The sequence below is a fragment of the Pieris napi genome, chromosome 10 (assembly GCF_905475465.1).
Source record: "Pieris napi chromosome 10, ilPieNapi1.2, whole genome shotgun sequence".
NCBI classification, from domain to species: Eukaryota; Metazoa; Arthropoda; class Insecta; order Lepidoptera; family Pieridae; genus Pieris; species Pieris napi.
The window spans coordinates 6,371,736-6,398,281 of record NC_062243.1 but is presented as its reverse complement, the minus strand read 5'-3'; the positions used below and the strand labels follow the sequence as shown (position 1 = coordinate 6,398,281).

Below are 26,546 nucleotides of genomic sequence, written 5' to 3'. Positions count from 1 at the left end.
CACCATGTTCCACATGACATATCAAGTAATTAATAATAATAACATAAATTAAAAAAAAAACAAAGACTTGTCCTCTATCAGCAGGAGGCATGGTGAAATAGGAGCATGCACTTACATTCTCGTGGGAACAACACGCAAAATCATAGTCGGAATACGTAGTCGAAATAACCAACATCAGCGTACGTTAGAAACGTTTTCCTTCAACCATTTTTTCAAAGCCAACTTTCACAAAAAAATCTAATATAACACGTTATTATTGAGTATTTGTTTCTATTTGTAAAAAAAAAACAAAATCGGTTTAGTAGATTCAGAGATTACCCGTACAATCTCGCAAACATTACCATTTTATAATATTAGTGTAGATTTACATTAATTTATTTTGTACCTTTATTATTTTAGTTTATTAGCGTTCTAAATTCTACACAGAATCAATATACAATATTGTTTTACAATTGACGTTAAACTACAAATTCTAAGAATAACAGTGCGAACAGACTAATTGAACCCATATATTAATGAAAGGATTAAGGGATAACAGTTAGTTAATATTATGCTAATAAGTTTATCACGTAAATTAGATGATACATTAAAACAAAGGCAAGTAAATGTTTTATTAGTAGTAGCAATAGCTTTAAACACTCAAACGTTATCAATTGGTAAGGGGATTTAGAACGGATCTTAATCAATAACATCAATAAATTTCAATCAAAACCGATCCGATTACAATCTTAAGTATATCACAAGCTTACAGCAATACTGATAAAGTTTATTTAAATAGTTGATTGATTGTTGTGGATGCAGGATTGAAGATGTTTTTTAAGTTAATAGTGTTGTGCCTGTTGTGTGGTGGTTTAGCGGAAAGTAAGTATTTATGAATTCATAAAAATTTTATAGCGTTACTACTGTAAATCACGAGGTAGAGCACATTTTATTGTCTACATACAAATACTTAAAAGGTATGGAATATTGTGTTGAAATCAGCTAGACAGACCTAAACTTTTACGGTGTGACATTTTTAAAAAACGTGTGTGTACTTATGTACTATTGTACTTCTCGTACACGCATTAGAAGTTATACTAATTCTTTGGCGTAAAAAGATACAAATCTTTTCAAAAAATTTATTCTACGTTTGTAGAAACGACACTAACAATAGAAAAACTAAAATGTTGACTAGTAGTAGTTATAGCTAACTTCAGACTGTCTGTTTCTTGGGACGGTGTGCGCGGGCATCGTAAAAAAATATTTTTCCCTAACGTGCCAAGGAAGTTTATCTTCAAAAACTGAACAAGGACCGTTTCTTTGATCAGTTTTTTATTATTATTTAGAAGTCTGAGACCAAGAGGATAGGTACTACTAATTCCTTTGAGTTATTCTTATTTCTCGCATTCTTGATATGCTACATGAAAATAGTCTGTGGATTTGGATTCAAGCATTTGAATTTTGAATATTCCAATTACTTGCTTGTGTTCGGGTAGATTCATCAAAGGATATCAAGTTAAGCGTGAAGCAAAGGAATTACACCTAAGTTAGCATTTATTCCATTGCTTTATAGTTATTCATGTTATTTCCCTATATTTTTTAGAAAATGTAATTTGCTATTATGGAACATGGGCGACGTATAGAAACGGTTTGGGTAAATTCGACGTTAACAACATCAACACAGACCTTTGCACGCACTTGGTGTATGCATTCGCTGGCATCAACTCGCAAGGAACTGTTATATCACTGGACCCATACTTGGACCTCCCCGATAATTGGGGGCGTGGTAAGTTTAAGTTTAGAAAACATATTCAAATCTTCGCACCAGCCTTGCGATTCTGTAACTCACTTTTCGATAAGGAGGGAGCTTGAAGTTTATTGTTTATCAGAATGTCAAATCGTAAAATGACTGCTTTACGACTGATTTGAGCGCGACCGCCGCTGTGAAAACCGCTGTGAGAGTTCGAAAAGTGAGTTACAGAAAGGCTGATGGCGACTATAAGTTGACTTTGAAAATTAATAGCGTTAAAGAATATAATGTCTTATCAATGTTAGGCCTTTTCGTCATTTGGCTGAAAGTTCAAAAACTATAACCAGGGCTATTAAGTAAATATGACGTCATCCAGTATCATACTTACCATGGTGAAACAAATTAGTAGCAAAACAAAATTTAGTTAGAGCGTTCATTTCAGCTCAAATGATCAAAAACAGTTGGTCAACAAAGATACGTAATAACCAAGTTAGTAGAGTATACATAAGATCTCGCTAGCCGTTGTATTGTAATAAAGTACTTACAATTCGGTCGAATTAACCGTTTTTGCAAGCCAAGCCAAACTTTACAAATAAGCATTTAATCCATCAAAATATTTCAGATAATTTTCGCAAATTCAACGCATTGAAACAAAAGAACAGCAAGTTGAAAACTATTTTGGCTGTTGGCGGTTGGAATGAGGGTTCTGCAAAGTATTCGATTGTAAGTTACTGTTTTGTTTACGAATGGTTAAACGCTGAAAGTTTAGTTGCTATTTCGGTGAACTTCTATTAGGCACTGGTGCTGCGTTGTATTAAGGTGAACAAAATGCTTCGTCGTGTAATAATATTGTTAATACATTCTTTAAATGTTAGAATATCTACCCAAGTTCCTATCCTTTGTCTAAAACCATATAAAACATACTTATTTTGATACATAAAAGATTTGATCCACAAATAAATGTGACCTATAGCTTCAATGTAATCGTCCCGCATAATTAATATGTACCCACAAAGTTTGATTGTTTCATATTCTTAAGTTCATATCCCCCTATGTATTTTATTAAGATAATAAAATAAATCAGTGGCACTACTACCTTTTTAGGTCTTGGCCTCAGATTTCTGTATCTGTTTCATGATCATTTACCAATCTAATGGCAAGTAGGTAATCAGCCTCATCTGCTTGACATACACCGTGGACTTTTTGGTTCTAAGGCAAGCCCGTTTCCTCTCGATGTTTTCTTTCACCATTCGAGCGAATGTTAAATGCGCACATAGAAAGAAAGTCTATTGGACAATCTGGGGTCAAACCTACGACATCCGGGATGAGAGTCGCACGCTGAAGCAACTTGGCCAACACAGCTCATACACTGCTTATTAGGTTAATATAAATCTTAATAATCATACAATTTTTTAAACTCAATGTTATAGATGGCAGCAAACGCCAACCTCCGCAAAAACTTCATATCCAGCGCCATCCATATGATAGTTACCTACGATTTTGATGGATTAGATTTAGATTGGGAATACCCAAATCGCAGGGACACGGTCCATGGAAAACCCGATGTAGACAACTTCACAAAGCTTCTTAAAGAACTCAGAACGGAATTTGACAAATATGGTTTGATGCTGTCTGCTGCTGTGACGTCTACAAAAGCTACCGCGTCGTTGTCCTACGATATACCGTCGATAGCGCAGTAAGCTTTATTTCTTCTTATAGTATTGTTTGTAAGATAATGAAAAGTTAACGATTATCTAATTGATAAAAGGGCCTCGGACTAGTGCTAGACAGGCTACTTCTTATTAATTTGCGATATTTGTTTTAAAATATGTGTTGTTTGATGATTTGCTAGTTTAAAAGAGTACCAAGAGTTTTTGACGCCGGCTTTTTCTTTCGGCCTACACTCTCTATCTTCTTTGCCGATGAGTAGAGATGCCTAGAGATTCAAATTTAATGACGTGAAATAAGTGATACCTGTATCTTTTGTTCCATAATAAACATATTTTTTTTTACTGAACTTTGACTAGCAGTAGGCGTCAGTATGAATAGGCAAATGATTTGCCTTTACGGATTTCTGTCTGCGATTTTTATACATTGTAATTTTGAAGGCGACGATGTTTTTGCGTGACCGGTCCGTTTTTTTGGATAACGTTCGAGCGATCTTTTGCCTTTTCTATTTGAATTCCAAATGATTAAATACTTGGTTATTTGTCTCGTTTACTCTCTGATTATAAAGCTCCAATATAACAATAAGTATATTTCAATTACATTGAAATGTATACTGTATTTAAATAACCCACAAGTGATTTAGCGATAAGACAAAAGCAAACATCGGGATATTGTTTTTCGCAGGTTATATTATTTATCTACTAATTCCCTTGAATATTTTTTGATATCAGATATTTGGATATAGTTGGAATTATGACATACGATATGTATGGGCCATGGGACGCAGTCACAGGCCATAATTCGCCGCTTTACAAAGGCGAAGGAGATGGGAATTCGCCAAGAGAATCCTTGAATACAGTCGACGTTGCTGTGGAGTACTGGCTGTCACAAGGTAATATTAATTTAAATTAATAATAAATAAATGTCTACAAGATAACTCATAAAAAACTGTGTTCACTTCGCTTAGGCTCGTGTGCAACTATGTACTTACAGGATTAATTCATTCAATCCTGTGCTAAAGTAAACAGTTACCAAACATAATAATAATTATTTATTTATTTATTTACACTTTATCGCATTATAGTGTAAAAATTTAACATAATTACATGTAAAGGAAAGGCAACTGGCGGCTTTATCGCTTTGTATTCAAGCAGAAATCATAAGTCCATATGGTTATTATTGTGTTAGTTACAATATTGTCCTTAATATTATATTAGTGAGCCTTAAAGTGTATTTAATCATAAAATTAAAAAGGCCACATGCCGTCCATTCCAAGGACCCATGTAAGGGCATTCCAGCCTTCCCATTATAACCGCCAGCATGCTGTTAGGGTTGATGATGATTGGTATGATTAATAATAAAACAACTATATTGATAAACTGGGGGGTAATGGGGGAGAACGGATTTAACATCTTTCCGGCCCCAACTGTCAACCTCACCTGCACGCGCGGACAACACATCATCCGCGGCGGTATTCCTATACCGTGGTCCCCCTGCTAGATAACAGACGAGGCAATGGCGACCGAGCAGTGGCGGTATAACCACATACCTGACCAGAGGTCAGAAGAGGCTACAGCGGCCTTGGGGTTCAAATAACCCCTAAAAGAACTGGTGCAGAAGGCAACGGGAAACCACTGCAGCTAATCTCCCGAGAAAATCGTTATGGAAGTGGACACAAAAGAATCACGACTGCCATGCGAACCGCCTAGCCAGCGGCGCCGCGCCGCGTCCGGGGCGAGCGGTGGGAAATGGACTACCGGCCATGTTGGAGTAAGAGACCAGGCTCCACGTGGAAATAATGCTACTGGAAACTCCGTCAAGTTACGAAAAATCCAGAAGATAGGCACGTGGAATGTTCGCGGGTTGCTAAAGCCCGGTAAACTTAATATCGTGGAGAGGGAAGTCACCAGATGTGGTTTATCCATTTGCGGTCTAACAGAAACGCACTGGAGAAGCAACGGGCACTTCTTTACCGACGCCCATGCTGTTTACTTTTCCAGTAGCGATGACAGTAGCCAAAACGGAGTAGCGATTCTAATTCCTAAGCATCAGAATAACAGTGTGATAGGGTATGAGGCAGTTAGCGACCGCATTATGTCTATGAAGCTCAAAGCATCACCTGTAAACTTGAACCTAATACAGGCATATGCCCCCACTAGTGAAGCTCTACCCCTCGTACTGGAGAGTTTTTACCATGATTTACAAGCAACAATTGCCAAAATCCCTAATAGAGAGTTACTTATAATAATGGGTGATTTCAACGCAAAAATTGGCGCAAACTCTGCCCAGTACAGCAAATCAGTGGGAAACTTCGGACTTGGGGTACGTAACGAAAGAGGTGAAAGACTCATGCAGTTTGCAGACGAGAACAACAAGGTAGTGGTGAACAGTCTATTCCAACACCATCCCCGTAGACTGTTCACCTGGACGTCACCTGGAGGTAGAACCAAAAATCAGATCGACTACATACTGATAAGATCACGTTGGCGCACCTCTATTCTTAATGCCCACACGCTTCCTGGGGCTGATTGTGGTTCCGATCACGAACTCGTTATCGCAAAGATGAGGTTGAAGCTCAAAGCCGCTCGATCCTCCAAGAAGACAAGACGGATTGAAGTAGCAGATAACGAGAAATTCACTACAGCCATTGAGCGGAGTTGGACAGATTGGACAGTTGTAAACCACACCGAAGCTACACCAGACACGCTATGGAATAAGGCTAAAGAACTCATCCAAAATGCAGTCACGGAGTCTAGTCCGGGATCAGAAACGCGCAAACGTCAACACTGGATGACGGACAGTACCCTTGCCCTTATAGAAGAGAGGCGCTTTAAGAAAGCCGCAGGAGCAGACATAAGAGAACTGAATCGGCTGTCTGCTAACATCCAAGCCTGCTGCAGGCGAGACCATAATTCCCACCTTCATAGCATTTGTGACGAACTTGAAAAACATGCTATGAAGCACGAGTCTAGAGACCTTTACCACAAAATTCGTCTAATTACTAAATCTCTACCTGCTAAAACCTGGGCTATCGAGAACGACAAAAATGAAGTGGTAACAGAACTCGAACAGATCTCTGAAACGTGGAGGAGCTATTGCCAGTCATTGTTCCTGGATCCGCAGTCGCGACTGTCTATAAGCACAGAACCAGAGCCAGAGAATTTGGAACCAGACATCCTTTTGTCCGAAGTAAGAACTGCCATAAAACACCTGAAAAGCAAAAAAGCAACTGGCAGAGATGCAATTCCTATAGAGACAATTAAAGCCTTAGGAGAACGTGGCGACCAGATGTTTCATCTCATCTGCAATAAGGTGTGGCAGACAGGAGTTTGGCCTTCAGAATGGACACACACTATATTCACACCCCTGCATAAGAAGGGCTCAACGAAGAAATGTAACAATTACCGCCTCATTGCTCTGATACCACACGCTAGCAAAATATTGTTACATATTCTCAACGAGCGCCTGAAAGCCTACCTCTCTAAGGAGATCGCTCCGGAACAGGCCGGTTTTGTCAAGGGGAAAGGCACTCGGGAACAAATTCTTATTTTACGCCAGATCATAGAGAAGTCAAGAGAATTTAATAAGCCCGTGTTCATTTGCTTTGTTGATTTCTCAAAAGCATTCGACTCTGTGAGATGGCCGGTGCTGTGGAAGACTCTGCTAGACATGGGTACACCAAAACATCTTGTGCACCTTTTGAGACGGCTTTATGAAGAAGGCACAGCTTCAGTACGCACAGATGATGTCCTATCAGGTGATTTCCATCCTAGTGCTGGAGTACGCCAGGGTTGCATAATATCACCGCTCTTATTCAACGTGTACACGGAGCTAATAATGCGCATCACTTTGGAAGACTGGACAGACGGTGTAACAATTGGTGGATACAGAATTGCGAACCTGCGTTACGCGGATGATACCACTTTGCTTGCATCCAGTTCGCAACACTTGGAAGAGCTTCTGTCAAGGATGGAACGAGTGAGCCATGAGTTTGGACTAAAGATAAATCGCAGCAAAACCAAGGTGATGATTGTTGACCGTGCCAGAAATAATTCGCCTCAAGTTACTCAAATCGCGAAATGCAACGTGGTCCAATCTTATGTTTATCTTGGGGCTCAGATTTCAAGCCATGGCGGATGCATCGATGAGGTCAAACGACGTATGGGCATCACAAGAACGGCGATGGACAAGATGAAAAAAATATGGAGAAACAGGAATATAACAAAAGCCACGAAGACCAGGCTCGTGAAGACACTTATATTCCCCATATTTCTGTACGCAGCTGAAACGTGGACCTTGCGAGATGTGGAAAAGCAGAAAATAGACGCTCTGGAAATGTGGTGCTGGAGGAGAATGCTTGGGGTTTCGTGGACCGAGTTTCGTACAAACGTCTCGATACTTCAAGAACTCGGTATTAAGCAGCGTCTGTTTTCAACAGTACAATCTCGCATCCTTACATTCTTCGGTCACGTATCTCGGCGTGGTGATCAGTCCATCGAACGCCTTGTCGTCCAGGGGAAGGTGGAAGGCACTAGACCGCGCGGAAGGTCACCTACGCGTTGGACTGACCAAATTAAGTCGGCCGTAGGAGACTCTGTCAATCAATGCAACAGGATGACCACTGATAGGCGACGATGGCAAAATGTCGTAAAACGCATCACATCTGCCCCTACTACTACAACTACTTCCTAGCGATCACGACCGCTCTGTCAAGAGTGCACCGAATAGGAAGAAGAAGATTGATAAACTGGAAAAGTTAAGGATTGACGTACCGCCACCATCATGAATAATCTGGGGGTCCTAGGTTATATTCCTAGTTAGATTTTTTTAATTTTACTAATGGTAGCAGAATGTGTCTGTGGCCCATTGGCCACGGTTAGACGAGACCCGGGATTTGAACAAATGAACAAATATTATCAAAAGTCAATAAAAATCAAAATCATTTATTAATATAGGTAACAACACAATGTACACTTATGAACGTCAAAAAAGAAATACATATTAAATGCTTCTAATTTTACATTTACTGTCAGTTCTCAAATCGAGGGCGTCGAACGGGAGAGAAGAACTGGCAATAAACTCTCCGCCACTCTTTTTAGTAGCCAAATTTTTTGTTTTACACAATGTTCGTAAGGAGCTTTGCAATGCTTCCACATGACATCTTTAGTAACCAATAGTTAATATAAAAAATGGCAGGTTTAAATCTACATATTTTTTCACCAATCAAAAGCGTAGAGCAAACGAGAAGAACTGGCAAGAAACTGTCCGCCTCTCTTAAGCGCCAAATTGGCTTACAAAGAAAACACCCATTACGCCAAGCTTTACTTTTCCAGTAACAAACGCTTAGCATCAGCAAGCAATACAGTAGCACGCACACATGAGCGAGAACAAAACGTTACACACTTCTAACGACTGTTTTAATGTTTTATTTTTAGGCTTTCCACCAGAGAAGCTTGTCATTGGCCTCCCATTTTACGCCCACACCTTTAATCTAGTTAATCCAAAACAAAATTCGGTTAGGGCACCATCTTATGGTGCGGGAATTGCGGGCCCGTATACCGCTACCAATGGTAATATTGGCTATAATGAGGTAAGAAACTATATATATATTATATAAATGAATCGAAAATACTCTAAGCTCTAAAATCGAAGACGGCTGGACCAATTCAATTATTTTTTTTTGAAACCTTGAACTCTGGGTAAGGTTTTTTGGATAAAAAATTCTAACAACCTAAAAACATTTAATCGGAAAATCGAACAGTCCTTATGAGGTAGTATGTATTAGCTACTAAAAAAATAGGCTAAGAAAAAAATCATACTAAGGCGAAACGAAGTTCGCAGGGACAGTATTTAATATAATTGTATAATTTATACTTGCAATTAAAAACTGCTATTAAAATGTTCTATTGCATCAACACTATTATAAGATGGAAATACGCTTTTGATTTTTGTATAAAGAAACCTTTATTAAACTTAAGTAACACGAAAAAAACTAATAGAGGAAGAGCCCACGACGCTATTTTATAAAAGCTTAAAGCTTCTCTGTGTATGTCTCGAACACAGTTTAAAGGTGTTTAAAATTGTACTATGAAATCCTTAAACTCTATAGTTTAAGACATTATAGTAGACTCTATAGTCATTTTCTTTTGTAGTCTTCAGAATTCACGTTATCTATTGCCGGAAACTTTTTACAGTTGCTACCACCTGTGACCTGACAGCCCTTAACTGTAACAAATTATAAATATACTTTCGTTATAGTATAAAAGTTGAATTTTATATATGTTATATAATACGTAGATATAGATACAGTGATTTCTAAAGGTACCCTGAAGAAAATATTAAAAAAATAACTTTTACTTTAAGGAATTCATAATACTATTTTACACACCTTTACTACCTGTTACAAAATAACCACAATCGAAACTATAGTCGCTGGTTGTTCTTACCTGAGTTGGAGACAAACACAGAGAAACTTTCAGCTTAATAAAATAACGAAGATCTTGCTGACGGCACTAATGACACTTCGTTGCATCATACACAACAACCAGTGCTTAAACACTAGTGCAACAGGCGGTTTATCCGCGACCTCATTATTGTAAACATCATTTTAAAATATTAACATACGTACTCGTATATGAGAAGTACTTGAACTAATTAAACAAAGAACGTGTCTCGGTTAGGGCTTTGCTCTAGTAAGCTGCCACGCGCCTGAAAGTTTTATTTCACTTAACTGTTGAGTTAATTCGTTATTTCTAAGATGAAAGTTTCTCTAGTTAACTATCAACGGCAGTCTTGTAATGAAGTTTTTAGTTAACTCATTTACAAATTAAGACCTTTGATAAGAACTTCACTTTAATTAAATGCGTCTTAAATTAAGTTTAACAAGAAATGTCACTTTACTTTAGTTTATGGAAATATTCTCCTAAAAGAACATCCTTAAAATCCCTCTCTTCGACACTCACCATTCGTCACTCGACACCACTAATTTTCAAAATGGGAAATCTACGTTTTATGATAATTCATATTTAGATGCCAGCGTATCGCTACACTATACAAAAATATCAATAATTTTAATATATTTAAAGATTGTCTAAATATTAAAAACTAGCTGACCCTGGGAACTTCGTACAGCATAACAGTCAAGGAATGTCGTGTTACAGTTTAGCTGAGCTTAATTTATGATTCAATGAAAGTAATATAAATATGAGTGAAGTATTGACTCCTAGACCTAGTGGCTTTAGCGTGCGACTCTCATCATTGAGTAGGTCGTAGGTTCGACCCCGGCTGTGCACCAATGGACTTTCTTTCTATGTGTGCATTTAACATTCGCTCGAACGATAAAGGAAAGCATCGTGAGGAAACCGGCTTGCATTTGACCCAAAAATTCGACAGCGTGTATCAGGCACAGAATCACCTACTTCTCATTACATTGACAAATGCTGATAAGATACAGAAATCTGAGGCCCATATCTAAAAACGTAGCACCACTTTTTTTTATTATTCTATGATAAGACAAATATTAAATTCACTTCTTTTTAAAGCAAAAAGAAATAAGCGTCGCACGTATAAATATTTGACAACCTATATCTGAATATTGTGGATATATCTTGTCGATTAGACCCTTATTATAAACATTATTTCATTTGAGTTTACCGTATCGACGAGATTAACTTTTAATGTTTAACAGTTACGAACCCCATAAACGTTTTGTATTGGAAAATGTTATAGCTTTTTTTTTAATTTTCATCAACGGAGACAAATACAACAAATCAAAATCAAATCGGTCCAGCCGTCGTTAAGTTATAAGTGTTCGAACCTGAGTTTTTTTTATTAATAAAGATAATATTTTATAACTTAACAATTAAAACTTATTAATCATTTTACATTACTAACTGGCATCAATGTAAATAATTATCATCTAATCCCATCATTTCAGTTTTGCGATCTACTCCGCACACAATCTTGGACCTTAAAGTTCGACGATTTAGCCAAAGTGCCATACGCGGTACAAAACAGAAACTGGGTATCGTACGATGATGCCGAATCACTAGCATCCAAAACCTTATATGCCTTGAAACAAAACCTTGCTGGGGTTATGGTATGGAGCATTGAGACTGATGATTTTCATGGTTCATGTCACGGAGAGGACTTTCCGTTACTAAGAGCGGTCAATCGAGCTCTATCTAATGCGTCAAACCCTGGAATTACTACTACAACCACTCCCACCACTACAACCACTTTACGACCCACTTCAAATGCAACTACAACAACAGGTATTTCTGGTTTCTATATAGTGGTTGTCGTTTCCATACGTCTATCATAATCCGAATTATTTCATATTATTAAAAAGAATATTTTTTCAAAAATTCAGTTAAAAAATAGAAATTGTTTGTAGCCAAGTCACCCGGTTTCATAAGCACTTATGCCCGCCTTCCACTGCGAGCGGAACGGACCCATTACGGACTCCGCTATACTCGTAACGATGATTTTCATACATTTTCATTTCCGTGGGAAACTCGGTCAACTCGCTAACCTCATATGTGACTCTTTCAACTCGCTCTCTCCGCTGCGCTCGTCTCCGCTTTGGTGGAAGCACTTGTGTGAAAATCATCATTACGAGTTTAGCGGAGTCCGTAATGGGTCCGTTCCGCTCGCAGTGGAAGGCGGGCATAGCACCTTGGCTATGTATGGATCTCGTATGTCAAAAACATTTTGGGTTTGACATACAGAAATCGGAAGTTATATAGTACATACTTTTACCCATATTCGTCACAAACCGTTTTACCTGGGAACTGGAACATCAGTACTGCTATAAAATTTGGTGATGTTAATTCAGTAGGGACATTCTATTGGACCAATATTATTTAATGTTTTAGCATACATACTTGACACTTATTTCAAAATTCGAGATAATAATTATATAATTTCGAGTTGTCATAATAAATCAAAATATTTTTTAAATCCCAACGACAATTAACATGTTTATAGTTAAACAATAATATTACAGAGAGAATGTAGGGTGTGGGTGTGTATTTGTCTGTGTGTGTAACCGACACAACTTACTTTGCTATGCTGACAACGAATTATATCACGCAATCACAACACGCTGAGGCAATGAGAACTTAGAGAAACGATCGTGGGTAACACAAAAGGCAAAAGATTTCTGCCCACGACGGCGGCGACGCTCATAGATGAGCTACCGACTATGAGAGAGAGAGTGTAACCGTAGCGTATGTGTTATTGCTTGATTCTCTCTCGCTACGCAGAGACATTGCGTCTCTTTGCGTTTTTTACAAAGTTTATTACGGAGAGTGTTCGGAAGAATTGTTTGGGTTGATCCCTCCTGCCTTCTTTCAACACCGTACGAGCCGAACGACCTCTAAATTTCACCAGCATCATCTTGATGGTTGGAGGTCTTCCACAGTCCGTTTCACAAGGCATTTTCTTTTGCGAACTAGCGAACTGTGGAATCGGCTCCTCGGGGGGGGTCTTCCCTCAGATATGCGACCTCCAAATGTTTAAAAAGCGAGTCTACTCCTACCTCAAAGGCCGGCAACGCACCCACTAAAAGTGGGTGTCTATGGGCTGCGCAGACTGCCCTTTTTGGTCGTCCAGCAAGCTCGTTTGCCCCCCTATTATATAAAAAAATCGTATATTAAATATTTAATTTTTCAGTTCCCCTAACAACGACCAATCCTGAGTTCACCTGTAAAGAGTTCGGTTGGTTCCCTGATCCAAAGAGTTGCAGATCGTACTACGTGTGTACCTCAACAGGGGATGGGTCGTATAAGCCCCACTATTTTCTCTGTCCCAGTAATCTATATTGGGACCAGTCATTAATGGCATGTAATTATGCAAGCAATGTAAAATGTAGTGTCTCCGATTCCTAAAATACTTTTGACATTTCCCTTTTATTGTATCAAACATAATATCAAAATTTATTTTAGCCCCCATATTGTTTATGTATGTAAACAGCCAGTAATATTTATCTATAAATGCACCAATAAATTATGAAAGTAAAAAATGGTTTTATTCGTCAAGGTTAGTGGAGTGGGTACAGTGTACACATTAAAACCTTATTAGAATATTTATTAAATAATGAATATTTATTTATTTTTTCAAACTTCGTTATGTTAAACTACAACCTAACAAGCGATCTCTGTTAAAAATCTAGTTAACTAAAAAAAATTATTTTTTTAGTTTTCCCTTGAAAAACTAAAAAAATAAAAACTGAGGCTAAAGTGCATAAAGTCATCACTTCACTTCACTTCACTTCAGGAACACTGAAAAATTATACAATAACTACCAAACTTAGCAATACAAAAGAATAAGAAAATACAAAAGTTAAGATTGATTAGGATACATATCTTTTGTATTTCTGATATAAATCAATAAATAAATAAACTTCATTTGTCGGGAATCAGATTTGTCTTTAATCTTTTTATGTGTTACCATACAACACAATAGAAATAACAAAAAAAATTCGAGAAAGTACAACTGTTAAAAATATCAGTAGTACCATAACTGTTGGTTTTAGAAGTAGTATGAAGTCTTAAATTAAAAGTGCAAATCTGAAATCAGGACTACGAAATTTTGACATAGTAAATTCCTGTTGTACTTCACAGCTATATTCGCGTATTATTATAATAAATGATGTCTGTCACAGATGCTAACATAGTTAATCTTGTCACTTGACTTTGAAGTTGGGAATTGTTATCAAAGTATGATCATTTAAATGCGTGTTAATAACTTTTAGGTTTTCTGGTAATTCCGTTTTATATATTTAACAATTCGACTACGAGAATGGTGTTAATTATTTAATTGTTGAACCAATAAAAATAACCTTTTTAATAGATCTTTAGAATTCCGAGATAATGAACTAGAATTTGCCCAATATCGCTAGGAAATGCTATATCTCAAATCCATGACATATGGCACAGCAAGCTTACGTATAAATAAAATTAACTGAAACAACACCCATAAAATAAACAGGCGCTTTATGTAATCGCTTGAACCGAGCCATTATTGAGAAATCTTAAAAGCAATTTTGCTTAAAAAATCTATAAGGTGGCACAGATGTCGCGAACACTTTGCAAATAACTGTTTTATTGCCGTCACTTCTTCACTGGAACGCCTAAAAACGCGCAGAGAGACAAATTTGTTTTACGTGATGCTTTTGCATTATGTAAGAACTTTGAAGTCTAAGAGACGATAATGCGTGAAATAGTATTACTTCATCTGTATTACTGACATTTATTGGCAGCTAAGCTTACTAACTAAAATGGATCTGTGGTATCCAAATGAAATAAATGATTATTAAGCTATTGGCATAGATTTTATCGCGGACTTTGAGCGCGGCAAACACTCGTTAGAGCGAGACAGAACGCATACTGCGTATTCATATCTCTCTGCCCTGCCGAGATCGGTAACATAGCATAAAATACTGCATAAATAAATAAATATAATTGCATAAGTTGATAAAAAAAAGCTATGTAATAGCTTTACCGCGGCAGTCTCCAAGTGCCACACGTTTTTTATTATATTATACTTATAATTATTTATAAAGATAGCATTTAATATACCAATCAATAATGCATGTAACTACTGTATATTTGATTATCTAAAGATTTATAAATGGTGTAGTAATATCATAGTTGATACACTTCGAAATTAAAAATAATGAACTTGACTTGTTTCCGTGAACATAAATTGTTTTTAATTAGGAGTATTGTAGCTATAATAGAGTACCCGAACAACTTAAAAAAAGCACACGTTTATTTTTTGTACCTTTACGTTTTTACACTGCCTTGTGACATTATTTTTTTTAATCAGGAAAGATTGACCTACGATGTCTATGTCTTATCTCAAAATTTAGTTAATTTTCAGTTGATATAATAACTGATAAATATTCCTAGTCAACTCTTAGACTCGCCATGATGAGGGCACGATCTCTGCCCTCTTGTGATATGCATTCATAAATCCTTTTTCTCTTTGATAGTGATGTTTTTGATTGACTCTCTTTATGCTATAGAGTTTTTTATACGGCCCATAAAGAACGTTGGATATCTAAACTTCAATTAACGAAGAATTTATACTATCACTACCCTTATACAGGTTGTCCCATAAATCAACGTAAAGTATAAGACGGATTTTAGGGCAGGTACTTTCTAGACCCGAAAATTAATTAAATAAAAACTGTTTTAATATTTTATTTACTCTATGGAATTCGGATTAAATCCGCGATCTTTTAATGTCGCTTGCTAACATTGCATTCTTTTATTGTATGTTTTAGTAGAATCAAACGTACGTAGTACTTAGTTAATTTAACTCCAGATTACATCCGCATCATCTGAAAGTCTTCCACGGTCCGCTTCGCTAGGCATTTTTTTTTGAACTGTGGAATCTTCTCTCTTTTTAAACAATTCGTCTTAGGGGATACGACCTCCAATTGTTTGAAAAGAGAGCATACTCCTCCTAATAGACCGCAGACCACCCACTAAAATGGGCCTGGGACTGCGACTGGCCTTTATGGGATTCTAGTAGGCTCGTTTGCCCCCTTCCTTTGAAACGTTCTTCCATTCAAAACTCGAGATTGTGTGTTAGTGTGGGATAGTAACCATGCGCCACACAGATCGCCCCCAGACTTCCCGGGTCACTTAAAAAAGTTGCCCCATCGCGGGGTCTGTATATTAATTTGTCAAGAATAAAATAGAAAAAGATTAGTAGCCATGTGAATAAAAGTAAATTATGGTTACGAATTGGGAAAGCATGGCCCAATCGCAATGCGTGCAGCACTAAAATCATAATGGCAATACACAAAATCGCGGGAACGAATAAACAATTTTTTCCGTTCTTTTCAAAGAACATCATTAAAACCTCGTTTACATTCGTAATTCAAATATAGGGAAAGTCACATATCTCGGATACGTTTTGTTTCATCATCGATACGACTTGTCGCAGCTCATAATGAAGGGATAAATTCGAAGGAAAGTAGAAGGAAGAAGTGGCTGCGGAATGGACCATCACTTCCGACGAGGAACTGTTTTCACTATATTATATATACCCAGCAATTGAAGCTGTTAACGTTGAAAAAGAATTCATGTATGGCGATAATAAATAATGTGTCTTTTCTGAATTAAGTCTAAAGTATAAAGACAAAAGCTGATTTCATATATGAATAAATCTTTATAAAGGATCTGAAGGGTAAAGGATCGGATAGCTTGAATGTAAAATAATATTTGATAAGGATAAGATCGGGGTGGACTTGAGACGTTTACGCATACTATGTAGAGCTAGACGAACGGAAAGTCACAGGGACGGAGTTGTTGAAAATTTAATCACTGCTTTGGACCGTAAATAAAATTAGAGCATCAAATTCTAGATTCTCACTTACTATAGCTTGTCATTGTATAAGTTTAGACTTATTTTAATTGTAAGTATAAACTTAAGAGAGTACCGGGTATCTTAACACCGCAAATTTAAAGGAAAAGAAAATAGTGTGTATAGAAAAAAGCTTGTAGTGACTGAATATGAATTATCGTTTAATACATTTAATTCTCTAGGTAAAACAAAACTAGTCAATAGAAATAAGAAATATTGTTTTCTAATTTTTGTGTGTTTTGAAGTCGGTTCCATATAAAGAAAGGAATTATTGGAACTTATGTTATTTATGTATTCACAAAAATACATACATTATCCTTACCTAATACATACATTATCCTTACCTACAGTACTAAGCCAATACGATAAACACACAAACAGACTGGTTCTGGCCCTTGGTATCGCAAACAACCTCGGCCTTAAAAGTTTTCTTTAAGAGTTGCTCACCACCACACATACTTGAAGTAGGCCAACTAGACCAGTGCAGATAGCCTTCAAAATAAATAAAAAGCGAAAAAAATTACAGTAGGATGAAACCCATTAGAAAAGCAGGGGAATATGATCAAAATGAAAGGAAAAATAAATTACGGTCGATCTGAGGTCGGGAAGGGGCAGGGGGGGAGTTTTAAGGGTAAAAAACGGTTTATCTCGATTTCCGGCAAAACTACAAGTCCTATCGAAGAAAGTTAAATGGCAAAGTTGGAGGTAATAAAAAGATCTAAAACTTTTGTATTCACACATTTTTCACATAACCTCAAAATTTATGTGAAAAGTTCAAAAAACCAAGGTTTTGGTTTTTTATTTTTATCTTTAACAAAAATATTTTTTTTTTAACGAAATTTGGTGAAAACTTACCTTTCTATGTCCCAAATACACTGTAATTTATTTGATTAAAAATATTTATTTGTTCACCTTATTTTGAATTAATATCGAAAAAACACCCTAATTTTCAATCGAAAATTCTGACGTCAAAATTTCAGCTTTTTTCAAAAAGTTAGTGTGCTTTCAGTTCGTTGAAATCTCTACTTTCCTATGGTAAAAAAATATATATGTATTACCATAGTAAATCTTCTCAGAAAACGCAAAAAATCGTATGCAGTAACGCCCAGACCTGTCATCCCCTTCCCTACTTCTCTATGAATCTTCTTTAAATTATAATCAGATGCCTATTTATTACTATTTTAAGATAACTTATATATGCCTGAGTGACCTAAAAAAAAATTAGCCTTTAGATGGCCTAAAATTTTCGTATTTCATAGAGAAGTAAGGAAGGGGGTTGACAGGTCTGGGCGTTACTGCATACGATTTTTTGCGTTTTCTGAGAAAATTTACTATGGTAATATATATATATATTTTTTTACCATAGGAAAGTAGAGATTTCAACGAACTGAAAGCACACCAACTTTTTGAAAAAAGCTGAAATTTTGACGTCAGAATTTTCGATTGAAAATTAGGGTGTTTTTTCGATATTAATTCAAAATAAGGTGAACAAATAAATATTTTTAATCAAATAAATTACAGTGTATTTGGGACATAGAAAGGTAAGTTTTCACCAAATTTCGTTAAAAAAAATAATATTTTTGTTAAAGATAAAAATAAAAAACCAAAAACTTGGTTTTTTGAATTTTTCACATAAATTTTGAGGTTATGTGAAAAATGTGTGAATACAAAAGTTTTAGATCTTTTTATTACCTCCAACTTTGCCATTTAACTTTCTTCGATAGGACTTGTAGTTTTGCCTGAAATCGAGATAAACCGTTTTTTACCCTTAAAACTCCCCCCCCTACCCCTTCCCGACCTCAGATCGACCGTAATTTATTTTTCCTTTCATTTTGATCATATTCCCCTGCTTTTCTAATGAGTTTCATCCTACTGTAATTTTTTTAGGTTTCAAAAATTATCGGCACTGGTCTAAACGGTAATTCTCGTCTTATTTTAATTGTATTTTTTCGAATGTCAAAGTTCGTCTCTGCTTTAAGGTTGATAAGGATAATCAGTGTATCAAAATGAAGGAAATTATTTGTCGGTGACTAGGGAATTAGGATGACAATAATCTACCGCATTATGTAAAATTTATTAATAACTTACTGAGGTCTCTTAATTTTGTCTTACGGGAGTCAAAGCTCATGCTAAGTATCAAGGCTAAATCTTTCCCGGCCTCTAGACTACGCAACGAAGGTTATTGCGGTTTTCAGTAATTTACAATAAGTGATCAAAGTACCAAGAGGAATATTTTATATTATGTGGACATATAATGTAAGTACATATTATAATCATCGCTAATATTATTATTGATGAAACCACTTTATTATTTACATTTCACGGGGTGGGCCGCTGTTTACATTAATAAAAAATAACAGACTTAGCATAATAATAACAAAGCTACCACAATAACATTTAAAAATACATATTCTTATTATTATTAATCGTTTAAACAGATAAAACGGGGTGTTCCCTTTAAGCCAAGACAGTTTGCTAGTTAGTTGAGAAGATATCGATTGTCTAGAAGTTGCACAAGGAATTATCTTCAGTTTCCAACCTGTCGGTTCTGTGACGTATAGCCGATGATCCTGAATCCAATAGTGACCAATTCTCCCCACACTCAACATAGTATTTCTATTTCACCTCACAGCTATTTTTTATTAATTAATGGACGGGGTTCCATAGTAAAGTTTTAGATTTTTTTATATTTAATAAATTTGTTCTTTCATTTAGTACATCATTTATACATGTACATTATAGACTGTATTAAGTATATTGTTTATAAAAATTATTTACAGATTAGATCAAGCAGCCTGCCTGTTTTTTACTCGAATGAACCTTAATTACCAGTAAATATTAATAATGTCAGCTTAACTATCGACATGGGTCATGGGCTAAGTTTTTAGAAGAAAGGAGGAGCGTAAAATTAAAAAATATTAGTTATCAGTAGTCACTGTAAAGTAGGTCGTAGCAAATAGGGTGTCACTGTCATTGTTACTGATGAGTGATGATGACGGTTGCAATTACATATGGACTAGTTGTCACTGCCATTTGAAATTGATGTTTATGCTATTTATTTGGAAAATTGAAATAGAAACATATTAATGGAATCAAAGATTTATTTTAGTCTTATTAAATTGATTGGTAATTTCCTTGAAAATATTTTGTTGTAATGGCGTCAACATCTAAAGATAATGTGCAAAACTCCTGTAGTCATGATAATCCTGAAAAAGATCTCGAACCAGGTGCATCTCACGACAGCATTTTGAATCCTACGGATTCTTTTGAGGAGTTTGCTTCTGAGATGAACACAAGTCTTGAAGGCAGACCTACAGATGTGACAAAGAAATCCAGTACAATTAGTGAGATTCAAAGTGAAATTGGTGAATGCTCAAAGGAACTAAAAGAAACAAAATCTAGCGAAAATTTGCATAATAAAGATGTAAGTCTTCAGAATACTTTGACAAAATCTTTTATTTCGCGTCTTTAATATTACAGTTGATTAATACTAATGAAACAACTAAAATAAAAAGCTATAAAAACCTACTACAATGTTATTAAGTGGGCGGTTTTATTGTAGTACTGCACACTTTTAACAATCATTAACAGACAAAAATAATAATAACTAAAAAATATTTTAAGTTTATTTATTTATTTGATAATTGCAGGAGGCCATATCCTCTTCAGTAAGCAATTCAAACTTACAAGAGGAGAATGGTGACGATACAGAAAGTGAAGTGGATGACTATTTAAAATCACCAGAACTAGTTAATAAAGAGAAACATGTTTTTATACTGAGCACTGCTGGAAAGCCCATTTATACAAGGTCTTTAATAAATTTTAAATTGCACATAAGACAAGCGGACTCTGCATGGTTACTTTAGCAACACAAATTTTTCATTAACAGTGTATACTCTCATTTAGATAATTATAATTTTGTCAGATTGATTTATAAATAAACTGATACAAAATATTTAATAGCTAAGTTACCATGTGTAATCTTGAAATAGTTAAATTTTTTAGAGATGTCGCACAAAATAAGTGTAAACTTACTATCTGCTCTAATCAATTTTAGTATATTAATGATTTTGCTATTCAGGTGTATTTGTTCATAGTTACAATTGTCTCTAAATCATGGACAAAGTTATATTTGAGTGTATAATAAATTTGTATGTTAATTTCAGATATGGAAATGAAGATAAACTAGCTGGCTTATGTGGAGTTATCCAAGCTTTAGTTAGTGTTGTTGAAGAACAAAATCGAGATATTTTAAGGTCCATCATCACAAAAGACTGCAAGGCAGTGTTTTTAGTTAAAGGACCCCTTATATTAGTAGGCATGTCAAAATCTAATGAGAGTGAAACACAATTAGTTTTACAGTTAACGTAAGTGTACATAAATTTTCTGTAAAATAATTAATTGATACAGTTATTTAATCTACACAAAAATTCATGTATTTTTTAAAATGCTCTGCAAATGAATGGAAAATTACAATATGAAAATTCTAATTTAAGGTTGTGTAATACAATGTAACTAAATCATTATAAAACTTTATTATGACAATACTTAAGTAATCAAAACACTGAGTTGATTTAGTATTATTATTCTTGGAGATTATTAAACCCCCCCAGCCTGTAGATATATAGACGCTCTTATTCTCTACATGCCAATTTTTTTTATAATATATAGGATTTAAAGGGAAGAGAAATATGCATACAGGAAACTTTTTGATCCCGGTTACCTTCAATTCCGATTGAAATAACCCTCTCAGTTTTGAAAAACAGTTGTATAACAGTGCTATATTTGACTGAATTAGCTTTAATAAATAACAGACTGACTCTAAATAAAAAGTATTATGTAACAAAATTTATCTTCTCAGAAATATATTATAAATTTAATTTAATTCTTCATGCTTTATCAATTTCAGATATGCTTTCAACCAAATTGTCTCAGTATTAACGCTTACACAACTAAACCGAATATTCGAGCAGCGTAGGAATTACGATTTACGGCGATTACTGTCTGGTGCTGAGCGACTTATAGACAATTTACTAATTTTCATGGAGAAAGACCCAGCATTTTTACTTGGAGCTGTCCGGTGCTTACCATTGCCAGAGAAAGTTAGAGAGAATATCACAAATGCTATAATTTCCACATGCCACAAAATAAGAGATTTAGTATTTGCTATACTGATAGCCGGAAATCAATTAATAACATTAGTTAGAATGAAAAAGTATACATTACATCCGTCAGATATACATTTACTGTTCAATTTGGTACGGAGTTCTGAGTCATTCAAAACTGCTGAAAGTTGGACGCCAATTTGTTTGCCTAAATTTGATGCAACGTAAGATTTTTACTTTATTGCAACTTTTAGGCTTAAGCAAGCAAAATTTGTAAAAAAAATTTTTAATAAGTAACAACATTTTTTAATGAGACTTCTATATTATTATAGTTTTTTTTTAATCACACAGTGTTCAGCTCAAAACAGCCTTTCCACTAAATTGTGCATCTAATTCTTTTCAATATTGAAATAAATGGTTGTGGCTTTTTATTCCTATTTTAATCAAATATCAGCCATGACATAACAATAAATCTGCTTTTCAGGGGGTTTCTTCACGGCCATGTATCATACATATCTGAAGACTGTCAAGCCTGTCTATTACTACTTACGGTACAACGTGACGCCTTTTATCCACTGTCACAAGCCAAGCACACTATATCAGACAAACTGAGACGATCAAACTGCCTTACAGCAATCAATGATGCTTTGAACAGAAATAAAGATCTCACAACCACTAACCCTCTTAAACATATAGGGATTCCAGAAATAAGACACTTTATGTATAAATGCAAATCCACAGCTCAGTTATTCACCTCTGACCCCATAAGTTTGGATCGCTTACAAGATTATAGACAGAGGCACAAAGAAGGGGGTGATGTTGTTAAGAAAAAGGTGGAGAACCTATCAGACATGGATTATGTGAGGAATTATAGGGAATTTTGTAGTAAGTTACATTGTTCACGATCACCAGCAAAGTTGATTTTCCGGTCCAATTCTGAAGATACCATCTTGGCTTGGGTGAGTATTTAGCGGTAGAGAACAACTCAGACTATTATTTTCAACCTTGTCTATATTTAGTATTTCAACCAGCTAAAACTAATATTTATATGGAGATAAGAAGAAGAGAAAAATATTAGTTCTTTTTTATTAAACTTTACAAGATATTTATTGAAATAGAATATAAATAAGTCTGTTAATAAAAGAATTTCATTACATTTCATAATATTATTTTCAGATAACAAATGGTTTTGAGCTGTATGTAACATTTGATCCACTTATGGAAAAAGATCTGGCTATTCGGGCTGTGGACAGGTTATTGAGATGGATCAAAAATGAAGAAAAAAGGATATTTATTATGAATGCGCCTACGTTTTAGGCCTTTATGAACTAGAATTTTATCAAATCTCAATATCGCTATGTTAATCTGACTTGCCAGAGTTATACTAGAATAACTGAATTTTTTTTAATAGTTATTCTAGTTACTAGATACTAGTTAGTCTCTTGAAGAGCTTTATATAGTTCAAAATCAATATTGGTGTATCCTAGTAAATTTAATTATTAAACCGTTTACTCTCCATTACTAACATATTAAATAGGAAACTTTAAAGGATTGCAAAAATTTTGTGAAATAGCTTCTCTAAAAAAATCATTATTATTGGGAGATGTTAGACACTAAATAAAACATATAAATGAAAAATGTTAATATTTCAATATTAAATAATATACTCATGATTTTTATTACAACTGGTGTGTGCTGCATCAGCTCTGCAACGCTCCAGTATTTGAATATAGCTAAAAGCAAAATTATATTTTGTGATATTACATATAGAATATAGTAGAAAATTTGTATTTAGAGAAATATGTACAAAAGTTGTTGTAAATTTTACATATTTTTTTTAATTTCACTTAGACTTGGGTAATGTAGTCTCATGTGGGTGCAATTCAAATCGCTTTTAATCAATTATGAATTAATACTGTTTACAAGGCAGCCTTTATTTTTTTGACTTAATTATAATAATTTATTTTTACTGAATATAATTTTAATATGCATAAATCAGGATTGTGTATTGTACTCTTTAATGGTTAGTCTTTTTTGAAATTTTGTAATTTCTGTATATATTGTAATGCAAAATAAATGAAACAATATTATGTAAATAGTTATTAAATTGTATTTTTAACTACTTGATTGATTTTATTCTCCCAACATTCATGTGGCGCTGTATAGTTCATCAAAAATATCTTAGAATATATTTGGCTTTAGTATTTTTTTAGAGTTGGCTGCTGTTATGTTATGTATTGATGCTTTTGGGTTATGGGACTTCAAACATATAACAGGCATGTCTTAAAAATAGGTTATGCATATGAATTTATTCTGATTCATTTTTGGTTTTAACACTTTAATTTTGACAACAATTTGAGAAACAATTAAAAAAAACACTGGTACTTGTAAGACTTTATTTGACATTTAACTAAGATAATTTTAATATCTGCCTCTGTCTCTTCTCCTTTCAGGTTCATGGCGATCTCTTCTATCTTTAACCCGTTCTCTTTCTCTTGGTCGTTCTCTCTCCCTTTCACGTTCACGTTCTCTTTCACGCCTTCGGTCGCGATCTCTACTTCTTGAACGATCTCTTTTATGATCTTTTTCGCGTCGATCATTAATTATTTTAAGTCGGTCACGCGATCTAAAAGTATTAATTAAGGTTAAAATTCTTTAAAATATAGTCAATATAGAGTGCTAGATACTTTAATTCAGAGCTTGTAAACAGGTGAAGTCATTTTGTGCACATAGAAAACAGGACCTATTTTGAAAAATATATTAGTAGAAATTGCATGTTTGTATAGGTATGTTAACTAAAGCTGGCGGCTTCAACACATTAACACTTTGTGCTTGTGTAGTGTCTGTGAATAAGCGCGAGACGTGATGTCAAACTGAAATACAATCATAAATACATCATGAATAGACTGTACCTTGTGAATGAGTGGACTAAAATGTATAGCATGGCAAAAAAATCATATTTTGAAACATACTGTATGTGAAATTGCATTAGTGTGAGTACTGTGAACCCGCCAGCTTTCGATAACTGACCTATATATAGTCCTTAAGTTTTGATGTTTTTTTCTATCTATTGTATCTTTAAAAGTGCTAATGAGATTCCTTTGTGTTTTTTATATAAAAAAGTAACCTTCATTATCATAGAAGTAACTTGCATTTAATGATAAATAATTTTTTGGGTTAAAAATTTAAATTTAAATTACTTTCTAGACATACAATGTTACAACTTAAAAGTTTACACACAAGAAAACAATATTCTGTGTGTCCTAACAACCTTAAAATTGTTGAACTAGTAAACACTAATTTAAAAAATTACACACATTAAATTAAATATTTTACGAGTATCTAGATTTGTAAAACAAGGATATATAAAAAAAGGCAGACTGAAGAATTACTGTCACAAACTTTGGTTTTGCTTAAGATAAGTAAGTTAAGAATTAAGTTTTAAAAATATGTATAATGTGAATTCCCTCTCTGTAAAAAATAATCATATTTCTAATAAGATGATGATGAGCTATGTAACTTACCTATCTCTTCTTCGTTCTCTGTCCTTCCTATCACTCTCTCTTCTGTTCTCTTTGGTTTCTGGCTCTACAATATCTTCATCTGAAGGCATTTCCTCATCTAAATCGTCATCTAATGCTGAAACCTTAGGATCTAATTCATTGTTTTCTTCTAAGACATGTCTTTTTTGTATTCTCGGTAAAATTACATCACACAAGCGTTCTTCACGTAATAACTCGTCAATAAATTCATCCATGTGGACTATTTCATACTGTCCTTGGCGATTTTGCCGCCGTAATTTCCTATTATCATTATACAAAGGCTCAAGATACTTATAGCAGTCAACTGAGGAACCTGTAAGTCTCATGTAAAAGGCACCCAATGCACGGACGTACTTAAATTCTTCGTTTTTTATAAATTCAACGACAATATCTTTCTCTGGCTGAATTTGTAACATTTTTAACACTAAACACAAAAAAGGAGTGGGGTAAATAAAACCCCCGTGAACCCCGCCGACATATCGCAACTCCATGGCTTTGTCGACTAGTAATTCGGCTGTTAATGCAAAACATTCTTCTTTCCAATATTTAGAATCGTAAATTCGAGATCTAATAATCTTTTCAATTAAATATTGAGGATTTGTTCCTCGAATTGATTTAGCGTCCTTCACTGTTCGATTCGCCATTTTTGACAAATGACAATTATCATTAAGATTTCATTTTTTAATTATTAAATTACCAGTTTAGCAAAGAACAAACTCCCAAAAACTCGGCAGAAATATCAGCAAATGTCAAGCTTGGATAAAAATATCTTATTTGAATACTCCTTAAAAGAAGTACTTAAAAGCCTCTTCTCTTAAACAATAATAATTATGAAGAAGTTATATACCTTGGCGATAAATATGAATTATATGGCAAGTTGGTCAAATTTTATTTTTGTTTTTCGTAATAGATTTTGATGAAAATATTATAAAAAGTAAGTAATATTTCGTACAATATTTTTGTAGTGATACCGCCACTCATGGACATACGATATGAAACGTTATTTTCTTCAGTGGGTAGCTGGTTCCACATAGCGTCGTGCGAGGCAAAACCTGCATAAAAACGCTCTGATACTGGTGGAATTTCGTATTTTACCTAAACGTCTGATCATGAAACTCAGCT

At 34.8% G+C, this 26,546-nt stretch overlaps 3 protein-coding genes across 3 annotated transcripts; 2 read left to right on the top strand and 1 right to left on the bottom strand.

Moving 5' to 3' along the window:
* Window positions 1-749: 749 nt before the first annotated feature.
* On the top strand, window positions 750-13,418 carry LOC125053232 (probable chitinase 2). Its single transcript, XM_047654480.1, has 8 exons — window positions 750-861; window positions 1,583-1,765; window positions 2,352-2,452; window positions 3,160-3,425; window positions 4,129-4,289; window positions 8,833-8,987; window positions 11,334-11,670; window positions 13,073-13,418. The coding sequence occupies exons 1-8, from the start codon at window positions 810-812 to the stop codon at window positions 13,285-13,287; spliced, it is 1,470 nt and encodes a 489-aa protein (XP_047510436.1). The 5' UTR covers window positions 750-809; the 3' UTR covers window positions 13,288-13,418.
* Window positions 13,419-19,787: 6,369 nt separating this feature from the next.
* Window positions 19,788-24,004, top strand: LOC125052875 (protein SAND). The gene is made up of 6 exons (XM_047653925.1): window positions 19,788-20,201; window positions 20,428-20,585; window positions 20,944-21,144; window positions 21,687-22,106; window positions 22,367-22,841; window positions 23,059-24,004. The coding sequence occupies exons 1-6, from the start codon at window positions 19,932-19,934 to the stop codon at window positions 23,197-23,199; spliced, it is 1,665 nt and encodes a 554-aa protein (XP_047509881.1). The 5' UTR covers window positions 19,788-19,931; the 3' UTR covers window positions 23,200-24,004.
* LOC125052876 (pre-mRNA-splicing factor 38) lies at window positions 23,973-26,087 on the bottom strand. Its single transcript, XM_047653926.1, has 3 exons — window positions 25,407-26,087; window positions 24,268-24,508; window positions 23,973-24,234 (listed from the first exon to the last, which is right to left on the bottom strand). Exons 1-2 carry the CDS (start codon window positions 26,066-26,068, stop codon window positions 24,304-24,306), a joined length of 867 nt encoding a protein of 288 aa, XP_047509882.1. The 5' UTR covers window positions 26,069-26,087; the 3' UTR covers window positions 23,973-24,234; window positions 24,268-24,303.
* Between the last annotated feature and the right edge of the window lie 459 nt (window positions 26,088-26,546).